The 21,041-nt window shown below is 46.2% G+C and overlaps 1 protein-coding gene across 3 annotated transcripts in view; it reads left to right on the top strand.

The window, feature by feature from the left end:
- The window catches only part of POLR3E (RNA polymerase III subunit E), a 31,721-nt gene extending 21,800 nt beyond the window's left edge, over window positions 1–9,921 (top strand). For 2 of the 3 annotated variants that reach the window (XM_067706420.1, XM_067706422.1), the window contains 7 exons: window positions 1,026–1,085; window positions 1,178–1,335; window positions 1,860–1,921; window positions 2,506–3,029; window positions 5,314–5,391; window positions 8,007–8,132; window positions 9,121–9,921. In XM_067706420.1, coding sequence (XP_067562521.1) covers window positions 1,026–1,085; window positions 1,178–1,335; window positions 1,860–1,921; window positions 2,506–3,029; window positions 5,314–5,391; window positions 8,007–8,132; window positions 9,121–9,177 — 1,065 coding nt within the window. In that variant the 3' untranslated portion in view covers window positions 9,178–9,921. The remainder of the gene's footprint in view (window positions 1–1,025; window positions 1,086–1,177; window positions 1,336–1,859; window positions 1,922–2,505; window positions 3,030–5,313; window positions 5,392–8,006; window positions 8,133–9,120) is intronic. The other variant, XM_067706421.1, reaches the window with a different exon arrangement.
- The last annotated feature ends 11,120 nt before the right edge of the window (window positions 9,922–21,041 follow it).

Below are 21,041 nucleotides of genomic sequence, written 5' to 3'. Positions count from 1 at the left end.
AGGAGCCGTTTGACCTGAGTGGTGTTTTTAAAATGTTGACTTAGTTGTCTGTTTTTACAAATCACAGTCATGATTCAAACTAGATTTCTGTCTTGTCATGAATAATTGGACAGTCTGGTACCACTGGACCCGCACCCCCAAACAGCACCCTCTTTGAGTGGGGCTCACGCTCCCCAGTTCACAACCGCTTTCCTCGTGCGTGTTTCCTGCACTGTTGCTGTGGGCTTTTTGCAGCTCCTGAGCTGGCTCATGCCTCCACCCCGTCACCCTATCTGCCCCCCAGCCCTTATCCAGAGCTTAAGTCCCAGCCAAGGCATCCCTCCCAAATGCCTGACCCCTGAGCTGCTGGGACCTGTGCTGCCTCCCTTGACCTTGGCAGTGTGCTTTGAGTTTGCTGCAGTCTGTCTCCTTGGAGCTGTCCGTGGTGACCTTGGTGAGCTCATGTGCAGACCTAATCACACCAGGCAGCCCTTAAGCTGTTTCAGAGAGTGCCTCTGTTTTTTCTTTTCCCAGCTGGGTGTCCCAGCTCCTGTGGGTACTTAGCGTCTAGATGCCTGTGTGGTTTATTTTCGTCTCTGGGGGTCAGGGTGCAGTGGCTTCAACTCCCAGGTTCGCCTTCCACAGGTGTGCCACTCACCCTCAGCTGCCTGTCAGCCGTCCTCTGTTCGCGCAGGCACCGTCACATCTGGGGGTCTGGGAGAGGGTCTGGTCAAATCTGAGTTGTTGTAGGTGACATACGGGCAAGGTATCCCCCATCCCAGGGAGCTTATGTGGTGTGGAGTGGGTCCAGCTGCCCTCCTGGAAGAGGTGGCCCAGGAGGTCCCTTACAGAGGAGGAGAAGGAGGCTCAGAGTTGAAGTGACTGCCCTCAGCCAGGCCCCAGGCCCAGTCTGCCTGACACCCAGGCCGGCTCAGAGCCGCCACTTTGTGCCCTCATCCCAGGCCCCCAGGACAAGAGCAGGGGTTTGGGGGACAGTCCTGGTAGGATCCCTGCCTCCTAGAAACAGGCTTCTTTTTCTCCCTTAGATGTGGAAGTTCACGCAGAGCCGGTGGGTGGTAAGGAAAGAGGTGGCAGCGGTGACTAAAGTAAGTGAAGTTCTTCTTGATCCGAGAGGCCCAGCCCCACTACTGGAGGAGTGGGGGCTGGGCGTGCCTCACCTTTGCCCCCCTCTCCCCAGCTCTGCGCGGAAGACGTGAAGGACTTTCTAGAGCACATGGCCGTAGTGAGGATCAACAAGGGCTGGGAGTTCATCCTGCCGTATGATGGGGAGTTCATCAAGAAACATCCAGATGTGGTCCAGCGGCAGCACATGCTGTGGACGGGCATCCAGGCCAAGTAAGAGCTTGCTGGGCGGGATGAGGGGGAGCCAGGCAGAGGAACAGCAGGTTGTCCCCAGCCACCTGCTTCCAGCGGGGAGCACAGCCTGGCTGCATCTGGGGCGGGAATGCAAATTTGGGGCTGTGTGCACCCCTCCCCCACTCAGGTGGACTTTGCTGCTCGGTCCCAGAATCCCCCCGGCAGAGACCTGGCACAGACACGCCTGCTGATCCGAGCTGACTCGAACTGACCCGTGTCTGTTCTGAGGGGTCGGGAAGGAGGGGGAAGCACTCAGCAGCAGGAGCGGGGGCTTGTGTGGCCCCAGGCAGGCTGGCGGGAGAGCAGCTGGGGAAGGGAGGGCGGGCCAGCGCTCCGCGCCCCCGCTGTGGGGCTCCGAGCCGCGGGGAGAGACCGTGGAAGCTCCAGGCGTGCGGCGTCTTCAGGGACTAGGATGTCCAGGGCTTAAGGGGGTATTTCTGCTGGGAGGCAGGTGACGTGAGGGGACACGGTGTAAAGTTAAGAGGGTTCACTCTTCTTTTCAGATTAGAAAAAGTTTATAATCTTGTGAAGGAAACCATGCCAAAGAAGCCGGATGGACAATCAGGTGTGGAGGGGTGTCGGCTGGGTGGGCCCCTAACCCTGACACTGGCTCCAGAAGGGCTACTTTCTGGAACTTGTCAGGGCTCAGCCTATGGGGGGAAATGAGGGGGCGTGGCTCATTGTTGGCTGCCCTTCTGTGCCCTCTTCCCTCAGCTGGAGGCTTGTCCAGTGGCAGAGCCTTGGCCTCAGGGACTGAGGCTTCTGGGTTCCAGGGCTGTGTCTGGGTTCCAGGCCTCTGAGATTTCTCGCCCTCTTGGGTTGGCAGGGATGCTGGTGGCAGGGACTCAGCAGTAACCCACCCTGGCTTGGGTCTCTGCATGTGGGAATCTGCTTTTCCTGGTTCTGTTTCTTCCCTCATTGTTGGGGTAGCCACATTCCTTCTGGATGAGGTGGGGGCGAAAGGCAAGCTGGGCCCCTGGCTTCTGTGCCAGCTGGCTTGCATTTTCCCTGTCCCCTTCCTCTGGTCAGCAGGGTGTCCCCATCAGGATGGAAGGGAACGTCTGTGGGGCAGAGGGACCGGGGCCCTTCATCTCAGGCCCTTCCCTGCACGGTCCCTACTGTCCTGAGCAGCCCTGTGTCTCTCCGCAGGGCCTGTCGGGCTGGTCTCTGGGGACCAGCGGGTCCAAGTCGCCAAAAGACAGGCCCAACAGAACCACGCGCTGCTGGAGCGGGAGCTGCAGCGGAGGAAGGAGCAGCTGCGGGCGTCCTCGGTCCTGCCCGCTGTGCGGATCAAGGAGGAGCCCGTGAGTGAGGAGGGGGAGGAAGAGGAAGAGCGGGGGGCAGAGGATGAGCAGCCCATGGACACCTCGCCCGGTGGTGGCCTCCACAGCAGGCTGGCCAACGGGCTGCCTGCTGCGCGGGCGGCAGGCGGGGACAGCTTCAACGGGCACCCGCCCTCCGGCTCTGCCGGTACCCCCGTGGCCCGGGAACTGAGGGCCTTCGTGGAAGCCACCTTTCAGAGACAGTTTGTGCTCACGCTGAGCGAACTCAAGCGCCTCTTCAACCTGCACTTGGCCAGCCTGCCCCCCGGCCACATGCTCTTCAGCGGCATCTCGGACCGCATGCTGCAGGACACGGTGCTGGCCGCCGGCTGCAAGCAGATACTGGTGCCTGTAAGTAGCGCCTGCTGGATGGGCAGCACACGCCCCCTCGGAGGGCTCCTGGGTCGGCAGCATCTTTCCTGGCTGAAAGTGGCTGTGGAGAGAACCTGGTAGCAGAGCGGCCTGAGCCCTGCCGGCTTTGGGGAAACAGCTGTTTGTAGGGTGCACGGGGCAGGGGCACTCGGGAGACTGTTGGCCTCGGTGTGAATCTCGGCTCCCACGTGGTTGCCGGGTTTACCGCGGGCCGGTCAGCCTCTCGGCTCTGCACCCTCATCTCAAGTGGGTGAATGTTAGTTTTTGTGTCACGGGGCTTTGGTGAGGGCTGAGTGGGAGCCTGAGGCCGTCACCTGTTGGCTTGGCACACAGCAGGGCCTTCCTTGGTCACGCCGGCTCCCCGTCCCAGGGTCTAGCCCCCTCCTGTGCCGGCACCTCCCTCATTCCTGTCAACTTTGCCGTTTTTCAAGATGATTTCACTTCTAGTATCATTTGATCTTCTTGCAACGGTAGATGAAGAAACCCAAGTTTCAAAGAAGTAGAATGAACTTGTTTAAAGGTCACGTACCCAGGAAGTGATAGAGCTGGAAGTTGAACCTCTACAGTGGCTCCAAGTCTTAAATCCTTTTGCTTCAGCTGAGATGAGCTGGCCCTCTCACCAGAGCCCCCAGCTATGCCTGGGCTCCTGCCGGTGGGCCTCCCTGCCCTGGAGGCTGGCTGACTAGCGTGGCTCTGTGGCCTTTCCATTAGCATTTCTGGTGCCAAGCCTGCAGGTGCAGGGGCGGGCCACCCCCCCTCCCCCCAGGCTTTTGGGCTTCTCGTCCTGTCATTGGAAGGGGCCCTAGAGGGGTGGAAGTGCAAGAGCAGAGGGACCCTTGGAGACCATCTCCCTGCGCTGAGGGTGAAGCGTGCCAGGCTGTGGTCCCAGGGAGGCTGTGCTCGTCATTCTCTCTCCCAGGCTCTGTCCAGACCTGGCAGCACGTGGGGTGAGGTGGGGCTGTGTCTGCCTCTTAACAAGGGAGCGCTGACGTCTGCAGTCTAAGGTCAGAGGCACCTGCAGCCTTGGGTGATGTGAGGCAAAGGCCCATCCCTGTGTACGTGAGGAGCAGAAACTAGGACAAGAGGCCCTGGGTCCCAGGCTGGCTGGGGTGTCCCGGGGGATCTGGCCCTCGTGGCAAGGAGCCTCCTTGGTGAGCTCTCTACAGAAGGTACTGGGGTTTGGGGGCCCTGCCCTGTTCGGAGCCACCCTTGTCCACGTAGCAAACAGGTCCGGTTATCTGCAGACTCGCCTTTTGCTGACTGACTGAGCGAGGCAAGGGGGAGGCGCCTGCCTGATGTTAGCCAGGCCATCCTGTGCTGTTGGAGTGGATAGAGGGCGAGGGGCATGGAGTGGGCCACCCTCGGGACCCGTGATCCTGTATCATAGTCATGTCCAAGGTGGGATGTTCCTAGACCTGTCCAGCCTTGTTTTTCTTTATGTAAGGGAGCTGAGGCCCCGGGAGAGCAAGTACACTCGCAAAGACTTGAGTTTAACTCCTGGTTCTGCCACCTATTAGCTGTGTGACCACAGACGTTGAGTGACCTCTCCGAGCCGGGCTTTTCTCATGGAGAGAGGAGGCAGCAGCACCTCGCTTCCTCTGTGGCAGCAAACGAGGCTGTATATTTAGAGCCCCACCTGGGACTTTACGTGGTAGGAGCTGTTACTATTGCTTGTGTTGCGGTGCCACTCCACCAGGCGCCCCTTCCTCCGTCCCCCTTCTCCAGGAACCAGGAGCCCGGGCCACCCTTGCCTCGGCCCACCTTCGGACGCTGCTGAGCTGCGAGGCACGGGCCGCTTAGGGTCGGGCAGCCCCTCTAACCCGTACGAGCACGGCCCTTGTGGGAGGGATTGAAAGGAATCCCCAGGATATTCCTAAGGAGTTACAGGGGCGGGAGTGCTTCTCAGGACACGTCGGAGGGTTGATATTTAGGGTGGGAGGACACAGGATGTTAAAGCAGAGAGGAGAGCTAATGCCAGGCTGATAGGAAAACAGGAGCAGCCTCCTCCCCGCCTTACCGAGCACGGCCGCGGGCCGCGGGCCAGTGCATCCGGCTCCTCACAGGAGCCTCTCCGCGTGGGGACTGGCTGGCGAGGAGAAGGACGCAGAGGCAGGTGTGCCACGGTCCACGGCTGGTGGGAGGCAGGAGCTGGGACTGGAACTCTGTTCCCGGAAATGGGCCGGTGCAGACTGAGGGCCCCGGGGGAGGGAGGGTCCAGGTGGTGAACACGAGATCAGCCAGCTCACACCTGGGCCTTGGTCAGTTTCCCCCACAGACGGCTGCTTCCCCGGATGAGCAGAAGGTGTTCGCCCTCTGGGAGTCTGGAGACATGAGTGACCAGGTGAGGTGACCTTTGCTGCCGTCCTCCCAGGAGCAGGTCGGTGTTCTGCAGAGGGTTAGACCTTCGGGGAGACCCAAAGTGCGGTTGTGTCCACTTCAGATTTTCCAGCCGCTCCCAGTTTTAAATATTCTGGCTCTGTGTACTTCAGACATGCTGGATGTGCTGGTAGTGTGGGCCAAAACCAGTGGTTTCCAAATGCCAGTCTGAACCATCGGCATCAAAATCGCCTTTTAAAAAATACAGAGATTCCCAGGACTGACCTCAGAGATTCAGTTCAGTTCCATAGGAATGGGGTAGGGTCCTAGGTATTTAGGTTTCTGCAAAGCTTTCTAGATGATTCTGATGCCCCGGCAGGCTTGTGAACCTGTGACAGACCACATTCTTCAGGTGGCTGATGGCGGTAGGAATTAAAAGGATTCCTTATCAGATCTCAGGTGCTGGATCAGATCTCAGGTTAGAGAAATTGGTCGTCTTGCCTCTAGTCACACCCAGACAGGAAGGGTCACGGGTGTCCAGTGAACAGAATATGAATGCAGCCAGCAGCACCTGAGGTCCAGAAGTTTTCCTTAAATCATGAGCTTGCCTGAGTTTTAAAGATTAAGATTTAATTGCTAAACTCCAATTGATCTGTCCTTTTCCAGGTCCTGTCCCTCAGGGGTGGGGAGAAGGGGAGTGAGCAAAGGCCCCCACTGAGTTCTCTGTCCCCTTTTGCCTCTTGGAAGGGGACTGACAGGCAGGCTGAGAATACCAAAGGGGCAGGGCCTTCTGTGATGGTGCCGTAGATGGAGAGCAAACTGGAACAGTCTCTGTGTGCTTTTGGCCAGAATAGGTGGCATCTGGGTTTCCTACTCCTGAAGTACTCCAATAATTAAAAGGAAAAAAGTATAAGCGCATGTTCTTAAAAATAAGTAAGACTGAAGCTGTATGGGAAACCATCTCCTGCCCTGCCTGACCTGATTCCCACTCTTCAGAGGCAGTCACTTTTTAACTACGAGATACCACCAAAAGAGTTCCTCCATTATTAAAAATTATTATATATATGCAAAATGTGCTTATACTGCTCTCTGATGGCTCAACTTGATGTTATCAATGGGCTTCCTGTTGTGGTGGATGAGGATTTAGTTCTCAGCTATGGGAGAATGTAGACAGGTGTGGAATGTGTTATGACAATTTTTTTGTTAAATCATGTATCAATGCTTATAGCATCATGACTGGAAATTTGTTCATTGTAAAGCCAAATGCCAGTAGTATCTACGATTATATTCTCTTTTTTTTTCACTTTTTTCCAGCTTTATTGAAATATAATTGACATCATTTCTTCTTTATACTACTTCCTATTCTCACTTACATGGTTTTCTGAACACATAGATACCAAGAGTAGTACCATTCTTGAGTCTGATTCCCTGGATGCCTCTCCCGCAGAACCAGCTCCATGTCTCTTGCTGGCTTGCAATCTTTTGTCTTCCTTCTTGCTTAATTTTAGCTTCTAAGGGCCCATAGGAGTTGTCTGCATTCTTCCATGTCTTAAAATGGCTTTCTTTTGTCCTCCGGTTTTATTATTTGTCTGGGACTAGGATTTTGGAGGGCAAATCATTTTCCTCTGAATTTAAGATCATTTTCCATTGTATTCAAGCTTTCAGAGTTTTCGTGCACTGACACTCTGTTCCTTGGTCTTTTCAGTTTGATCCACACCCTTCCCTTAAACCAAACTACGGTTTTCCTCACTCCACATATAGCACATCAGTGCAATTCCAGAGGCACCCTGGTGTGGATTATTACTGTACTGGACAGTTGAGTCATTCTTACGAAGTTCTGTGATAGATTTGTAATTCCTGTACCTGTTTTTTTCTGTTCTTCCGGAATTCTTAGGTCATATGTTGGAACTAGAGGATCAAATCTTTTTTCTCTCATTTAACACCTTTTGTACTTTGCAGGGGGTGGAGATTTTGACTATCTTCTATCCTCCCTGTTTAGTTTTTCTTTGGGACGTAATGCTTTTCATGGCATCCTGTCTTGTTTGTGGGCCAGGACTTTAAGCCACTCACTCCTCATCCTGTTCTGTCTTCACGCAGTTTAGATGGTGGCTTCACCTGCCTACTGAATCAGTTACCACTCCTGTTTTTTTTTTTTCCCCCCGGTACGCAGGCCTCTCACTGCTGTGGCCTCTCCTGTCGCGGAGCACAGGCTCTGGACGCGCAGGCTCAGCGGCCATGGCTCACGGGCCCAGCCGCTCTGCAGCATGTGGGATCTTCCCGGACCGGGGCACGAACCCATGTTCCCTGCATCGGCAGGCGGACTCTCAACCACTGCGCCACCAGGGAAGCCCTCCACTGGTTTTTTAATCATGAAAAACTATGTCTGAATCACTCATCCTCTGCCGATGCTTCACTGGGTTTTTGTTCTTGTGGGCATATACCTTTATTTCTTCATTTTATTGGGGTCTTAAGAGGTGACAAATTGGCCAAACGTGTTTGTCTTTAACCAGAAGTCCTGAGCAAGGACGTTGATCAAAGACTGCAGCATGGAGTTAGGTCCAAAGCCTTTGGGTTTCTTGTTTGGGGATGTTTCTCTTTCAGGTGATTATTTCCCATAATAACATGTTTTTGCTACTAAAGCATCGACAGGTTTTGCTTGAAATTTTTTCCAAAAATTACCGGGTACGCCGGAACATGATCCAGTCTCGGCTGACTCAAGAGTGTGGAGAAGATCTGAGTAAACAGGAGGTGGATAAAGTGCTAAAGGTACATCCATTTTGTGTATAATAATATCTGGAGGCTCCAGGCTTTTGCTGACTGTGAGCTTAAGACCAGGGCGCCCACAGCTGCCTCCTCCCTGTCTTAGATAGAGGCTGACAGTGTGTGGAAAGGGACCTAGTCTCGTGCGTTTCCTACTGCTGTGTTTATAAATCAGGCTTCCTCTGGACTCCTCCCCAGCCGGTCGGGTCTTCAGCAACAGATAATTGGCATCGGTGTGGTTGGTATATGCAAAAGGACTAACTTGAATAAGACGTAAGCTCCATCTTAAAAAAATACAGTCATCCTTTCCAGTGCCAGGGCCTAGGTTAGAATCCTTACCCCACTCGTTCTTAAAAATATATAGTCATCCTTTCCAGTGCCAGGGCCTAGGTTAGAATCCTTACCCCGCTCGTTTGAATCGTGTACCACTTTCATGGTTTCTGCCATAGCCACATACTCACTCTTGTGCTACTTGCTTTTAGTAGAACAATTTTTAAATAAAATTTAGTTTAAAAAGGAATATATCATTTGTCTAGTATATGAAAATACTTAATTCCTGTTAAGCATTACCTATAATGCCTTTATGGATTGACTCTGTGGTACAAATATCATACTTGCGGAAGCATTGGAACACTGACAGCTGATGACAAATCCCCTATATTCTAGTATTCTTATATTCCAGGTCCATAGATGCTGATGCTATTTGTGAAGCACTTTTGTTCTGGTCAGGTTATTCAGTTCTCGTATTTTGTGTTTATAGAGCACATTCATTTATAGTCCCTCACTCTTAAGATAACCCCTGAGGAGAGGAGGGGCTTGAGGCCCACACGTGGAGGAGGCTGGGCGGTGACCACAGTGATGTGGTCAGGCAGATTTTGATCTCCCATTTGTGTTCTCTCCATTAATCATAAATCAAGTTTTGATATTCTACACAGAATGTAAGTAGCTCCTTTTCCTGCTAAAGTCTGCCCTTGACATGTTTCTCTATTCATAGGACTGCTGTGTAAGCTATGGTGGCATGTGGTACCTTAAAGGGACAGTACAGTCTTGACAATAGTTGCAAACCACTAACCCAGTGAATTCAAGCCCAAGGAAGGACGGCAGAGCCAGCAGAGGTGGAAGTAGAGTCTCGACTGCTTCAGAAGACTTGGAGCAAGAGGAACTGACCAACTCGTGGCCTGTGGCATTGCACTGTCCAGAGGACAGAGGGGAATCATACTCGGCCAGTGGCAGGGTCAGCTTAAGTTCAACCGCTCCCAGAAGAGAGCAGCTGGGACCTTCTCTGCAGTACAGTTTGAAATTCCTGATGTATTTTGTTTATTATTTGGTTTCATTCTCATAATAAAGAGAGTGTATACTGACATGGGCAGGATGATGAAAATCATGGTTTAATATTTTACTTTCAAACTTCATGCCAACAAGGTCTAGGTTATGTTTACAAGAAAACCTCAAGGTTTTTAATATTTTAAATGCCTAGAAGCCAATATTAAGTCTTCAATTATCTATCTGCTAAGACTTCTGCCAATTTCGTTAAACAATCCAAATTGAATTGTTTTACTGTTGGGTTCCTGTGGCCATTTTACCTTTTAAAACAACCTACTTTATGTAGCAGTCTCAACTGTTTACATGAACCATAGCAAAAAATCAGAATCAAATCCATTTATTCTTAATGTTTGCATAAGGATGCAAACAAAACCAGGTAAGTATGGAACAATGTATAAGTGAGGTCATCACACTTTGATGTAAAGAATTTATATTTTGTGTATTTTTAAAATAAATGCTAACACTAACGTGGCATCATGGTGCTGTTGTCTTCAAATGGTTACGAGAAGGCAATGCTCTCTGTGGTTTCAAAGCCTTGTATGTACACCAGAGGGAAGAGAGCCAGCAGCACTGCACGGTAGTGCTGTGCAGTCACATGTAATTGTAAAATTTTCTGGTAGACACATTAAGATAGTAAAAAGAAACTGGTTAAGTTTTAATATATTTGATTTAGCCTAATATAACTAAAACATCAACTTGTAATAAAAAATATTAATATTTTCTTTGTACAAAGTTTTCAAGATCTGGTATCTTATAACACGCACAATTGGACTAGCTACAGTTTAAGTACTTGGCACGTGTGGCTCATAGTGACTGCTGGACAGTGCAGCCCTTAGAGGATTATGAAAAAATAAGGGTAAGCCAGATTGGGCTAGATGTGAAATTTTGCTACAGTTAAGACGTTTGCCCTGGTCTATTTTGGGCAATAGAGCCACTACTATCTGAAGGTGTAGATGATGGTCTATGTGTACGTACACACCCCCCCCCAACCACCAAAAAAAAAAAAAAAAGGAACATCTATTATTTGGGAATGTAGTTTAGCAGGCTGATTGTATATTATGTTCTTGGTTCTAACTGTTAACATATATGAGTCTGAAAAGAGTAAAAAATCTTCCAAAATTTTTCTGGAGTGTGTCCAGCTATCATACAATACTTCCAAGGGGAGGCCCCTTGTGGTACAGCAGAGACTGAGCAGAGCAGAACTGGCAGGGGTTGGGGGAGTCAGGCTCAGTAGGGAGTCAAAGCCTTGAACACTAATAAAGAGAGATGAGTTAAACACTGAATTCCAATAGCTAGGAAAATGATAACATAGGAAATGCTGAAAAACAAAATGAGGTAAAAAATGAATGTAAAGTAAGATATCTCAATAGTTACCAGTGAAGGAAAATGGCACAAGCTTGTATAGATAGTGAGATGGGAAAAGTTAGAGGAATTAGATGATTTATAAGGAAAATATAAATTACTAAAAGTGGTTGGAAAGAAATTGCAGTAGAGCAATTATTAAAGAAGAAAAGGGCCAGGGATTATCATAGTTGAATTATATCACATCTTTATGAGGTAACACAAGGGTTAAACTTCAGCATGTAATAGGCCCCCAAATTCTTATCAAAGGGTTAATTTAAAAACCTGACAAAGATAGCATGATACGAATAAAAATCCTAAGTAGTGGATTCCAATGCCATGTTAAAGAAGTCAGTCAGTCAGTCAACCATAAAACATCTATACAAGGGTGATATCCGGGCATTTCCTCTAAGATCAGGCACGAGGCAAGGATGCCTACCATAACTACTTCTGTTTAACATAGTGTTGGAATTCCTAGCAAGACCAACTAGGCAAGAAGAAGAAAAAAATTGGAAATGAAGAAGTAAAATTATGTTTGCAGATGGTATGATCTTATACGTAGAAAACTATTAAAGATTTCACAAAAAGTCTGTTCCGATGAGTTCAGCAAAGTAGCAGGAAACAAAGTCAACACAAAAATCAGTTGCATTTCGACACACTAACAAGGAACAATCTAGAAAGGAAATTACAAAAACAATTCCATTTACAATGGCATAAAAAAAATAAAATATTTAGTAATTGACCAAGGAGGTAGAAGATTTGTATAATGAGAACTACAAAACATTGCTGGAAGAAATTAAGACAAACGGAAACACGTTCATGGATTGGAAGAGTCAATATTGTTAAAATGTCAACAGATTCAATGCAATCCCTATCAAAATCCCAATGATGTTTTTTGCAGGAATAGAAAAACCCATCCTAATAGTCATATGGAATCTCAAGGGACACCAGATAGTCAAAACAATCTTGAAAAAGAACAAAACTGGAGGACTCACACTTCTGATTTCAAAACTTACTGCAAAGCTACAGTGATCATAAAGGCAAATAGACCAATGGAATAGAGAGCCCTGAAATAAACCTTCATATATATTGTCAAATGGGAAAGGGCAGTCTTCAACAAACGGTGCTGGGAAAACTAGACATCCACATGCTAAAGAGTAAGTTTGGACCCTGACCTAACATCATAGGAAAAGGTGACTCAAAATGGATCAAGGACCTTGATGGAAGATCTAAAACAAAACTGTTAGAAGAAAACAACTAAAGCATTACTACACCGGATTTGGCAGTCGTTTCTTGCTATGACACCAAAGCCACAGGTAACAAAAAATAGACAAATTGGACTTGGTGAAAATTTAAAACTTATGCATCGTAAGATTCAACAGAGTAAAAAGGCAACCCGCAGAATGGGAGGAAATACTTGCAAATGATATCATCTAATGAGATTAATATCCAGATTATATAGAGAACTAAAACTCCACAAGATAACCCAATTCAAAAATGGGTAAAGGACTGGAGCAGACATTTATTCAAAGCCTGGTACGAGCCGGGGGTGCCCTGAGGTGGTCCTGGCGGGCCAGCCAGAGCACTAGCTGGCCTTCAATCTGTGGCCCCCACGCTGGGACTGGGAGCAAGCAAGTGTGCATACTGTTCAAGAGCAGAATCCTGGTTACTTACAGCCGTCTGGTGAGACCCACCGGTTTTCAAGCCAGCTAATGGGGCTCATCTCAGTGTCAGACCCCAGGGCTGGGGTGCCTAATATGTGGCTTGAGCACCTTGCTCCCCAGGGCGGATCCCTGAGCCTGCCCTGTGACGTCCCCTCTTCTGGGTCACCCGCTATGGGTGCAGGCCTGGACTACATCACTTCTCCCTGTCAGACTCTGTGTGGTTCTTTTTTTACAGCCTTGGTTGTAGGAGAGCCACACTGCTAGTCTTCAGATGGCTCAACGAGAACTCTATGTGGTTGTAGTTTTGATGTGTTTGTGGGGGGAGGCGAGCCCAGGGTCCTACTCCACCATCTTGATCCCGCCTCCCAGAGTTAGTGTTTAATGGGTATAGTTTCAGTTTTAAAGAGGAAGTGTTATGGGGATGGACGGTGGTGGTGATGGTTGCACAACAACATGAATGTACTTAATACCTCTGAACTGTACACTTAAAAATGGTCCAGATGGTAAATGTGTATTTCTACCACAATAAAAACAAAAACAAAAAACTTGAAGTTCAGATGCCCCAAACAATCGTCAAGCACAAAAAGAAAAGTGTTTAAAGATTAATATAACTACATAAAAGTATTGCTTGGCAAAATGCCAAAGGTAAAAATTAAGATAAATAGAATATTTGTAATTTCTCATTGCAAAAGTGAATTTCCTAAATACTAGAGCTCTTAAATAAGAAAAGTAGGAGGCAAAGGACAATACGAAAATGGCTTTTAACAGATTAAAATCTATTCAACCTTATTAATAAAAAATACAAAATTAAAAGGAAACACCATTTTTTCTTCTATTAGTTTGACAAGGGTCATAAAGTTTATTGGCATGGCAACAGGCACATGAAAAGATGCTCAGCATTGGTAATTACTAGAGAAATGCACATCAAAACTACACTGAGGTACCACCTCACACCAGTCAGAACGGCCGTAATTAAAAAGCCTACAAATAAATGCTGGAGAGGGTGTGGAGAAAAGGGAACCCTCCTATACTCTTGGTGGGAAAGTAAAGTGGTGCAGTCACTATGGAGAACAGTATGGAGGTTCCTCAAAAAACTAAAAATAGAGTTGCCGTATGATCCAGCAGTCCCATTCCTGGGCATGTATCTGGAGCAAACTAATTCAAAAAGATACATGTACCCCTGTGTTCACAGCAGCACTATGTACGATAGCCAAGACGTGGAAACGACCTAAATGTCCATCAAGAAATGAATGGGTAAAGAAGGTGTGGTATATATATATAATAGAATACTACCCAGCCATAAAAAAGAATGAGATCGTACCATTTGCAGCAACATGGATGGACCCAGAGATTATCATACTAAATGAAGTTAAGTCACAAAAAAACAAATACCATTTGATATCACTTATATTGGAATTTAAAATATGACACAAATGAACTTATCTACGAAACAGATTCACAGACATAGAGAACAGACTTGTGGTTGCCAAGGAGGAAGGGGGTGGGGGAGAATGGATTGGGAGTTTGGGATTAGCAGATGCAAACTATTATATACAGAATGGATAAACAACAAAGTCCTATTGTATAGCACAGGGAACTATATTCAATATCCTGTGATAAACCATAATGGAAAAGAATATGAAAAATATAGGTACAACGGAAATCACTTTGCTGTACACCAGAAGCTAACACAACATTGTAAATTAACTATACTTTAATAAAATGTTTTTAAAAATACATGGTTCAAAAAAAAAGATACATGGTTCAGTAAAAATGGAAGATATAGTATACTCCTATTTTAAAATATGGGGTGGGACTTACCTGGTGGCACGGTGGTTAAGAATCCGCCTGCCGATACATCTACATGTGGAACAACTCCTACGGAGCACCTACTGAACGCTGGCAGAAGACCTCAGACCTCCCAAAAGGCAAGGAACCCCCCACGTACCTGGTTAGGGCAAAAGAAAAAAATAAACAGAGACAAAAGGATAGGGACGGGTTCTGTACCAGCGGGAGAGAGCTGTGAAGGAGGAAAAGTGTCTACACACTAGGAAGCCCCTTCGCGGGCGGAGACTTCGGGTGGCGGAGTAGGGGAGCTTGGGAGCCGCGGAGCAGAGCACAGCAACAGGGGTGCGGGGGGCAAAGCGGAGAGATTCCAGCGCAGAGGATCAGGGCCGACCGGCACTCACCAGCCGAGAGGCTTGTCTGCTCGCCTGCCGCGGCGGGTGGGACTGGGAGCTGAGGCTCCGGCTTCTGTCGGAGCCCCGGGAGAGGACTGAGGTTGGCGGCGTGAACACAGCCTGCAGGGCGTTAATGCGCCGCGGCTGGCCGGGAGGGAGTCCGGGGAAAAGTCTGGACCTGCCGAAGAGGCAAGAGACTTTTTCTTCCCTCTTTGTTTCCTGGTGCACGAGGAGAGGGGATTAAGAACGCTGCTTAAGAGAGCTCCAGAGACGGGCGCGAGCCGCGGCTAAAAGTGCGGAGCCCAGAGACAGACATGAGACGCTAAGGCCGCTGCTGCCGCCACCAAGAAGCCTGTGTGCGAACACAGGTCACTATCCACACCCCCTTCCGGGGAGCCTGTGCAGCCCGCCACTGCAAGGGTCCCGGGATCCAGGGACAACTGCCCCGGGAGAACGCACGGCGCGCCTCAGGCTAGCAACATCACGCCCCACGCTCTGTGACCCTCCCTACCCCCCCCCCCCCCCCCGCATGAGTGAGCCAGAGCCTCCGAATCAGCGGCTCCTTTAACCCCGTCCTGTCTGAGCAAAGAACAGACGCCCTCCGGCGACCTACACGCACAGGCGGGGCCAAATCCAAAGATGAGCCCCTGGGAGCTGTGAGAACAAAGAAGAGAAAGGGAAATCTCTCCCAGCAGCCTCAGAAGCAGCGGATTAAAGCTCCACAATCAACTTGATGTACCCTGCATCTGTGGCATACCTGAATAGACAATGAATCATCCCAAATTAAGGAGCCCTGTGGATGAAAGGCTCTTGGTGCTGCAGCCAGGAGTCAGAGCTGTGCCTCTGAGGTGGGAGAGCCAACTTCAGGACACTGGTCCACAAGAGGCCTCCCAGCTGCACATAATATCAAACAGCGAAAATCTCCCAGAGATCTCCATCTCAATGCCAGCACCCAGCTTCACTCAACGACCAGCAAGCTACAGTGCTGGACATCCTATGCCAAACAACTAGCAAGACAGGAACACAACCCCACCCAGTAGCAGAGAGGCTGCCCAAAATCATAATAAGTCTACAGACACCCCAAAACACACCACCAGACGTGGACCTGCCCACCAGAAAGACAAGATCCAGCCTCATCCACCAGAACACAGGCACTAGTACCCTCCACCATGAAGCCTACACAACCCACTGAACCAACCTTAGCCACTGGGGACAGACACAAAAAACAACAGGAACTACGAACCTTCAGCCTGCAAAAAGGAGACCCCAAACACAGTAAGATAAGCAAAATGAAAAGACAGAAAAACACACAGCAGATGAAGGAGCAAGATAAAAACCCACCAGACCTAACGAATGAAGAGGAAATAGGCAGTATACCTGAAAAAGAATTCAGAATAATGATAGTAAAGATGATCCAAAATCTTGGAAATAGAATAGACAAAATGCAAGAATCAGTTAACAAGGACCTAGAAGAACTAAAGATGAAACAAACAATGATGAACAACACAATAAATGAAATGAAAAATACTCTAGATGGGATCAATAGCAGAATAACTGAGGCAGAAGAACGGATAAGTGACCTGGAAGATAAAATAGTGGAAATAACTACTGCAGAGCAGAATAAAGAAAAAAGAATGAAAAGAACTGAGGACAGTCTCAGAGACCTCTGGGACAACATTAAACGCACCAACATTCGAATTATAGGGGTTCCAGAAGAAGAAGAGAAAAAGAAAGGGACGGAGAAAATATTTGAAGAGATTATAGTTGAAAACTTCCCTAATATGGGAAAGGAAATAGTTAATCAAGTCCAGGAAGCACAGAGAGTCCCATACAGGATAAATCCAAGGAGAAATACGCCAAGACACATATTAATCAAACTGTCAAAAATTAAATACAAAGAAAACATATTAAAAGCAGCAAGGGGAAAACAACAAATAACACACAAGGGAATCCCCATAAGGTTAACAGCTGATCTTTCAGCAGAAACTCTGCAAGCCAGAAGGGAGTGGCAGGACATATTGAAAGTGTTGAAGGAGAAAAACCTGCAACCAAGATTACTCTACCCAGCAAGGATCTCATTCAGATTTGATGGAGAAATTAAAACCTTTACAGACAAGCAAAAGCTGAGAGAGTTCAGCACCACCAAACCAGCTCTACAACAACTGCTAAAGGCACTTCTCTAGGCAAGAAACACAAAAGAAGGAAAAGACCTACAATAACGAACCCAAAACAATTAAGAAAATGGGAATGGGAACACACATATCGATAATTACTTTAAATGTAAATGGACTAAATGCTCCCACCAAAAGACACAGATTGGCTGAATGGATACAAAAACAAGACGCATATATTTGCTGTCTACAAGAGACCCACTTCAGACCTAGAGACACATACAGACTGAAAGTAAGGGGATGGAAAAAGGTGTTTCATGCAAATGGAAACCAAAAGAAAGCTGGAGTAGCAATTCTCATATCAGACAAAATAGACTTTAAAACAAAGACTATTAGAAGAGACAAAGAAGGACACTACATAATGATCAAGGGATCGATCCAAGAAGAAGATATAACAATTGTAAATATTTATGCACCCAACATAGGAGCACCTCAATACATAAGGCAAATACTGACAGCCATAAAAGGGGAAATCGACAGTAACACATTCATAGTAGGGGACTTTAACACCCCACTTTCACCAATGGACAGATCATCCAAAATGAAAATAAATAAGGAAACACAAGCTTTAAATGATACATTAAACGAGATAGAGTTAATTGATATTTATAGGACATTCCATCCAAAAACAACAGAATACACATTTTTCTCAAGTGCTCATGGAACATTCTCCAGGATAGATCATATCTTGGGTCACAAATCAAGCCTTGGTAAATTTAAGAAAATTGAAATTGTATCAAGTATCTTTTCCGACCACAATGCTATGAGACTAGATATCAATTACAGGAAAAGATCTGTAAAAAATACAAACACATGGAGGCTAAACAATACACTACTTAATAACGAAGTGATCACTGAAGAAATCAAAGAGGAAATCAAAAAATACCTAGAAACAAATGACAATGGAGACACGACGACTCAAAATCTATGGGATGCAGCAAAAGCAGTTCTAAGAGGGAAGTTTATAGCAATACAATCCTACCTTAAGAAACAGGAAACATCTCGAATAAACAACCTAACCTTGCACCTAAAGCAATTAGAGAAAGAAGAACAAAAAAACCCCGAAGTTAGCAGAAGGAAAGAAATCATAAAAATCAGATCAGAAATAAATGAAAAAGAAATGAAGGAAACGATAGCAAAGATCAATAAAACTAAAAGCTGGTTCTTTGAAAGGATAAACAAAATTGATAAACCATTAGCCAGACTCATCAAGAAAAAAAGGGAGAAGACTCAAATCAATAGAATTATAAATGAAAAAGGAGAAGTAACAACTGACACTGCAGAAATACAAAAGATCATGAGAGATTACTACAAGCAACTCTATGCCAATAAAATGGACAACCTGGAAGAAATGGACAAATTCTTAGAAAGGCACAACCTGCCAAGACTGAATCAGGAAGAAATAGAAAATATGAACAGACCAATCACAAGCACTGAAATTGAAACTGTGATTAAAAATCTTCCAACAAACAAAAGCCCAGGACCAGATGGCTTCACAGGCGAATGCTATCAAACATTTAGAGAAGAGCTAACACCTATGCTTCTCAAACTCTTCCAAAATATAGCAGAGGGAGGAACACTCCCAAATTCCTTCTATGAGGCCACCATCACCCTGATACCAAAACCAGACAAGGATGTCACAAAGAAAGAAAACTACAGGCCAATATCACTGATGAACATAGAGGCAAAAATCCTCAACAAAATACTAGCAAACAGAATCCAACAGCACATTAAACGGATCATACACCATGATCAAGTAAGGTTTATTCCAGGAATGCAAGGATTCTTCAATATATGCAAATCAATCAACGTGATATACCACATTAACAAATTAAAGGAGAAAAACCATATGATCATCTCAATAGATGCAGAGAAAGCTTTTGACAAAATTCAACACCCATTTATGATAAAAACCCTGCAGAAAGCAGGCATAGAGGGAACTTTCCTCAACATAATAAAGGACATATATGACAAACCCACAGCCAACATCGTCCTCAATGGTGAAAAACTGAAAGCATTTCCACTAAGATCAGGAACAACACAAGGTTGCCCACTCTCACCACTCTTATTCAACATAGTTTTGGAAGTTTTAGCGACAGCAATCAGAGAAGAAAAGGAAATAAAAGGAATCCAAATAGGAAAAGAAGAAGTAAAGCTGTCACTCTTTGCAGATGACATGATACTATACATAGAGAATCCTAAAGATGCTACCAGAAAACTACTAGAGCTAATCAATGAATTTGGTAAAGTAGCAGGGTACAAAATTAATGCACAAAAATCTCTGGCATTCCTATACACTAAGGATGAAAAATCTGAAAGTGAAATCAAGAAAACACTCCCATTTACCATTGCAACAAAAAGAATAAAATATCTAGGAATAAACCTACCTAAGGAGACAAAAGACCTGTATGCAGAAAATTATAAGACACTATGAAAGAAATTAAAGATGATACAAATAGATGGAGAGATATACCATGTTCTTGGATTGGCAGAATCAACATTGTGAAAATGACTATACTACCCAAAGCAATCTACAGATTCAATGCAATCCCTATCAAATTACCACTGGCATTTTTCACAGAACTAGAACAAAAAATTTCACAATTTGTATGGAAACACAAAAGACCCCGAATAGCCAAAGCAATCTTGAGAACGAAAAACGGAGCTGGAGGAATCAGGCTTCTGGACTTCAGACTATACTACAAAGCTACAGTAATCAAGACAGTATGGTACTGGCACAAAAACAGAAATATAGATCAATGGAACAGGATAGAAAGCCCAGAGATAAACCCACGCACATATGGTCACCTTATCTTTGACAAAGGAGGCAGGAATGTACAGTGGAGAAAGGATAGCCTATTCAATAAGTGGTGCTGGGAAAACTGGACAGCTACATGTAAAAGTATGAGATTAGATCACTCCCTAACACCATACACAAAAATAAGCTCAAAATGGATTAAAGACCTAAATGTAAGGCCAGAAACTATCAAACTCTTAGAGGAAAACATGGGCAGGACACTCTATGACATAAATCACAGCAAGGTCCTTTTTGACCCACCTCCTAGAGAAATGGAAACAAAAACAAAAGTAAACAAATGGGACCTAATGAAACTTAAAAGCTTTTGCGCAGCAAAGGAAACCATAAGGAAGACCAAAAGACAACCATCAGAATGGGAGAAAATATTTGCAAATGAAGCAACTGACAAAGGATTAATCTCCAAAATTTATAAGCAGCTCATGCAGCTTAATAACAAAAAAACAAACAACCCAATCCAAAAATGGGCAGAAGACCTAAATAGACATTTCTCCAAAGAAGATATACAGAGTGCCAACAAACACATGAAAGAATGCTCAACATCACTAATCATTAGAGAAATGCAAATCAAAACTACAATGAGATATCATCTCACACCAGTCAGAATGGCCATCATCAAAAAATCTAGAAACAATAAATGCTGAAGAGGGTGTGGAGAAAAGGGAACCCTCTTACACTGTTGGTGGGAATGTAAATTGATACAGCCACTGTGGAGAACAGTACGGAGGTTCCTTAAAAAACTACAAATAGAACTACCATATGACCCAGCAATCCCACTACTGGGCGTATACCCTGAGAAAACCATAATTCAAAAAGAGTCATGTACCAAAATGTTCATTGCAGCTCTATTTACAATAGCCCAGAGATGGAAACAACCTAAGTGTCCATCATCGGATGAATGGATAAAGAAGATGTGGTACATATATACAATGGAATATTACTCAGCCATAAAAAGAAAGGAAATTGAGCTATTTGTAATGAGGTGGATAGACCTAGAGTCTGTCATACAGAGTGAAGTAAGTCAGAAAGAGAGAGACAAATACCGTATGCTAACACATATATATGGAATTTAAGAAAAAAAATGTCATGAAAAACCTAGGGGTGAAACAGGAATAAAGACACAGACTTACTAGAGAATGGACTTGAGGCTATGGGGAGGGGGAAGCGGTGACAAAGCGAGAGAGAGGCAGGGACATATATACACTACCAAACGTAAGGTAGATAGCTAGTGGGAAGCAGCCGCATAGCACAGGGAGATCAGCTCGGTGTTTTGTGACCGCCTGGAGGGGTGGGATAGGGAGGGTGGGAGGGAGGGAGACGCAGGCGGGAAGAAATATGGGAACGTATTATATATATTAAAAAAAAAAAAGAATCTGCCTGCCAATGCAGGGGAACGTGGGTTCCATCCCTGGTCCAGGAAA

The sequence above is a fragment of the Pseudorca crassidens genome, chromosome 15, assembly GCF_039906515.1.
Source record: "Pseudorca crassidens isolate mPseCra1 chromosome 15, mPseCra1.hap1, whole genome shotgun sequence".
NCBI classification, from domain to species: Eukaryota; Metazoa; Chordata; class Mammalia; order Artiodactyla; family Delphinidae; genus Pseudorca; species Pseudorca crassidens.
This window is presented reverse-complemented; position numbering and strand designations above follow the sequence as displayed.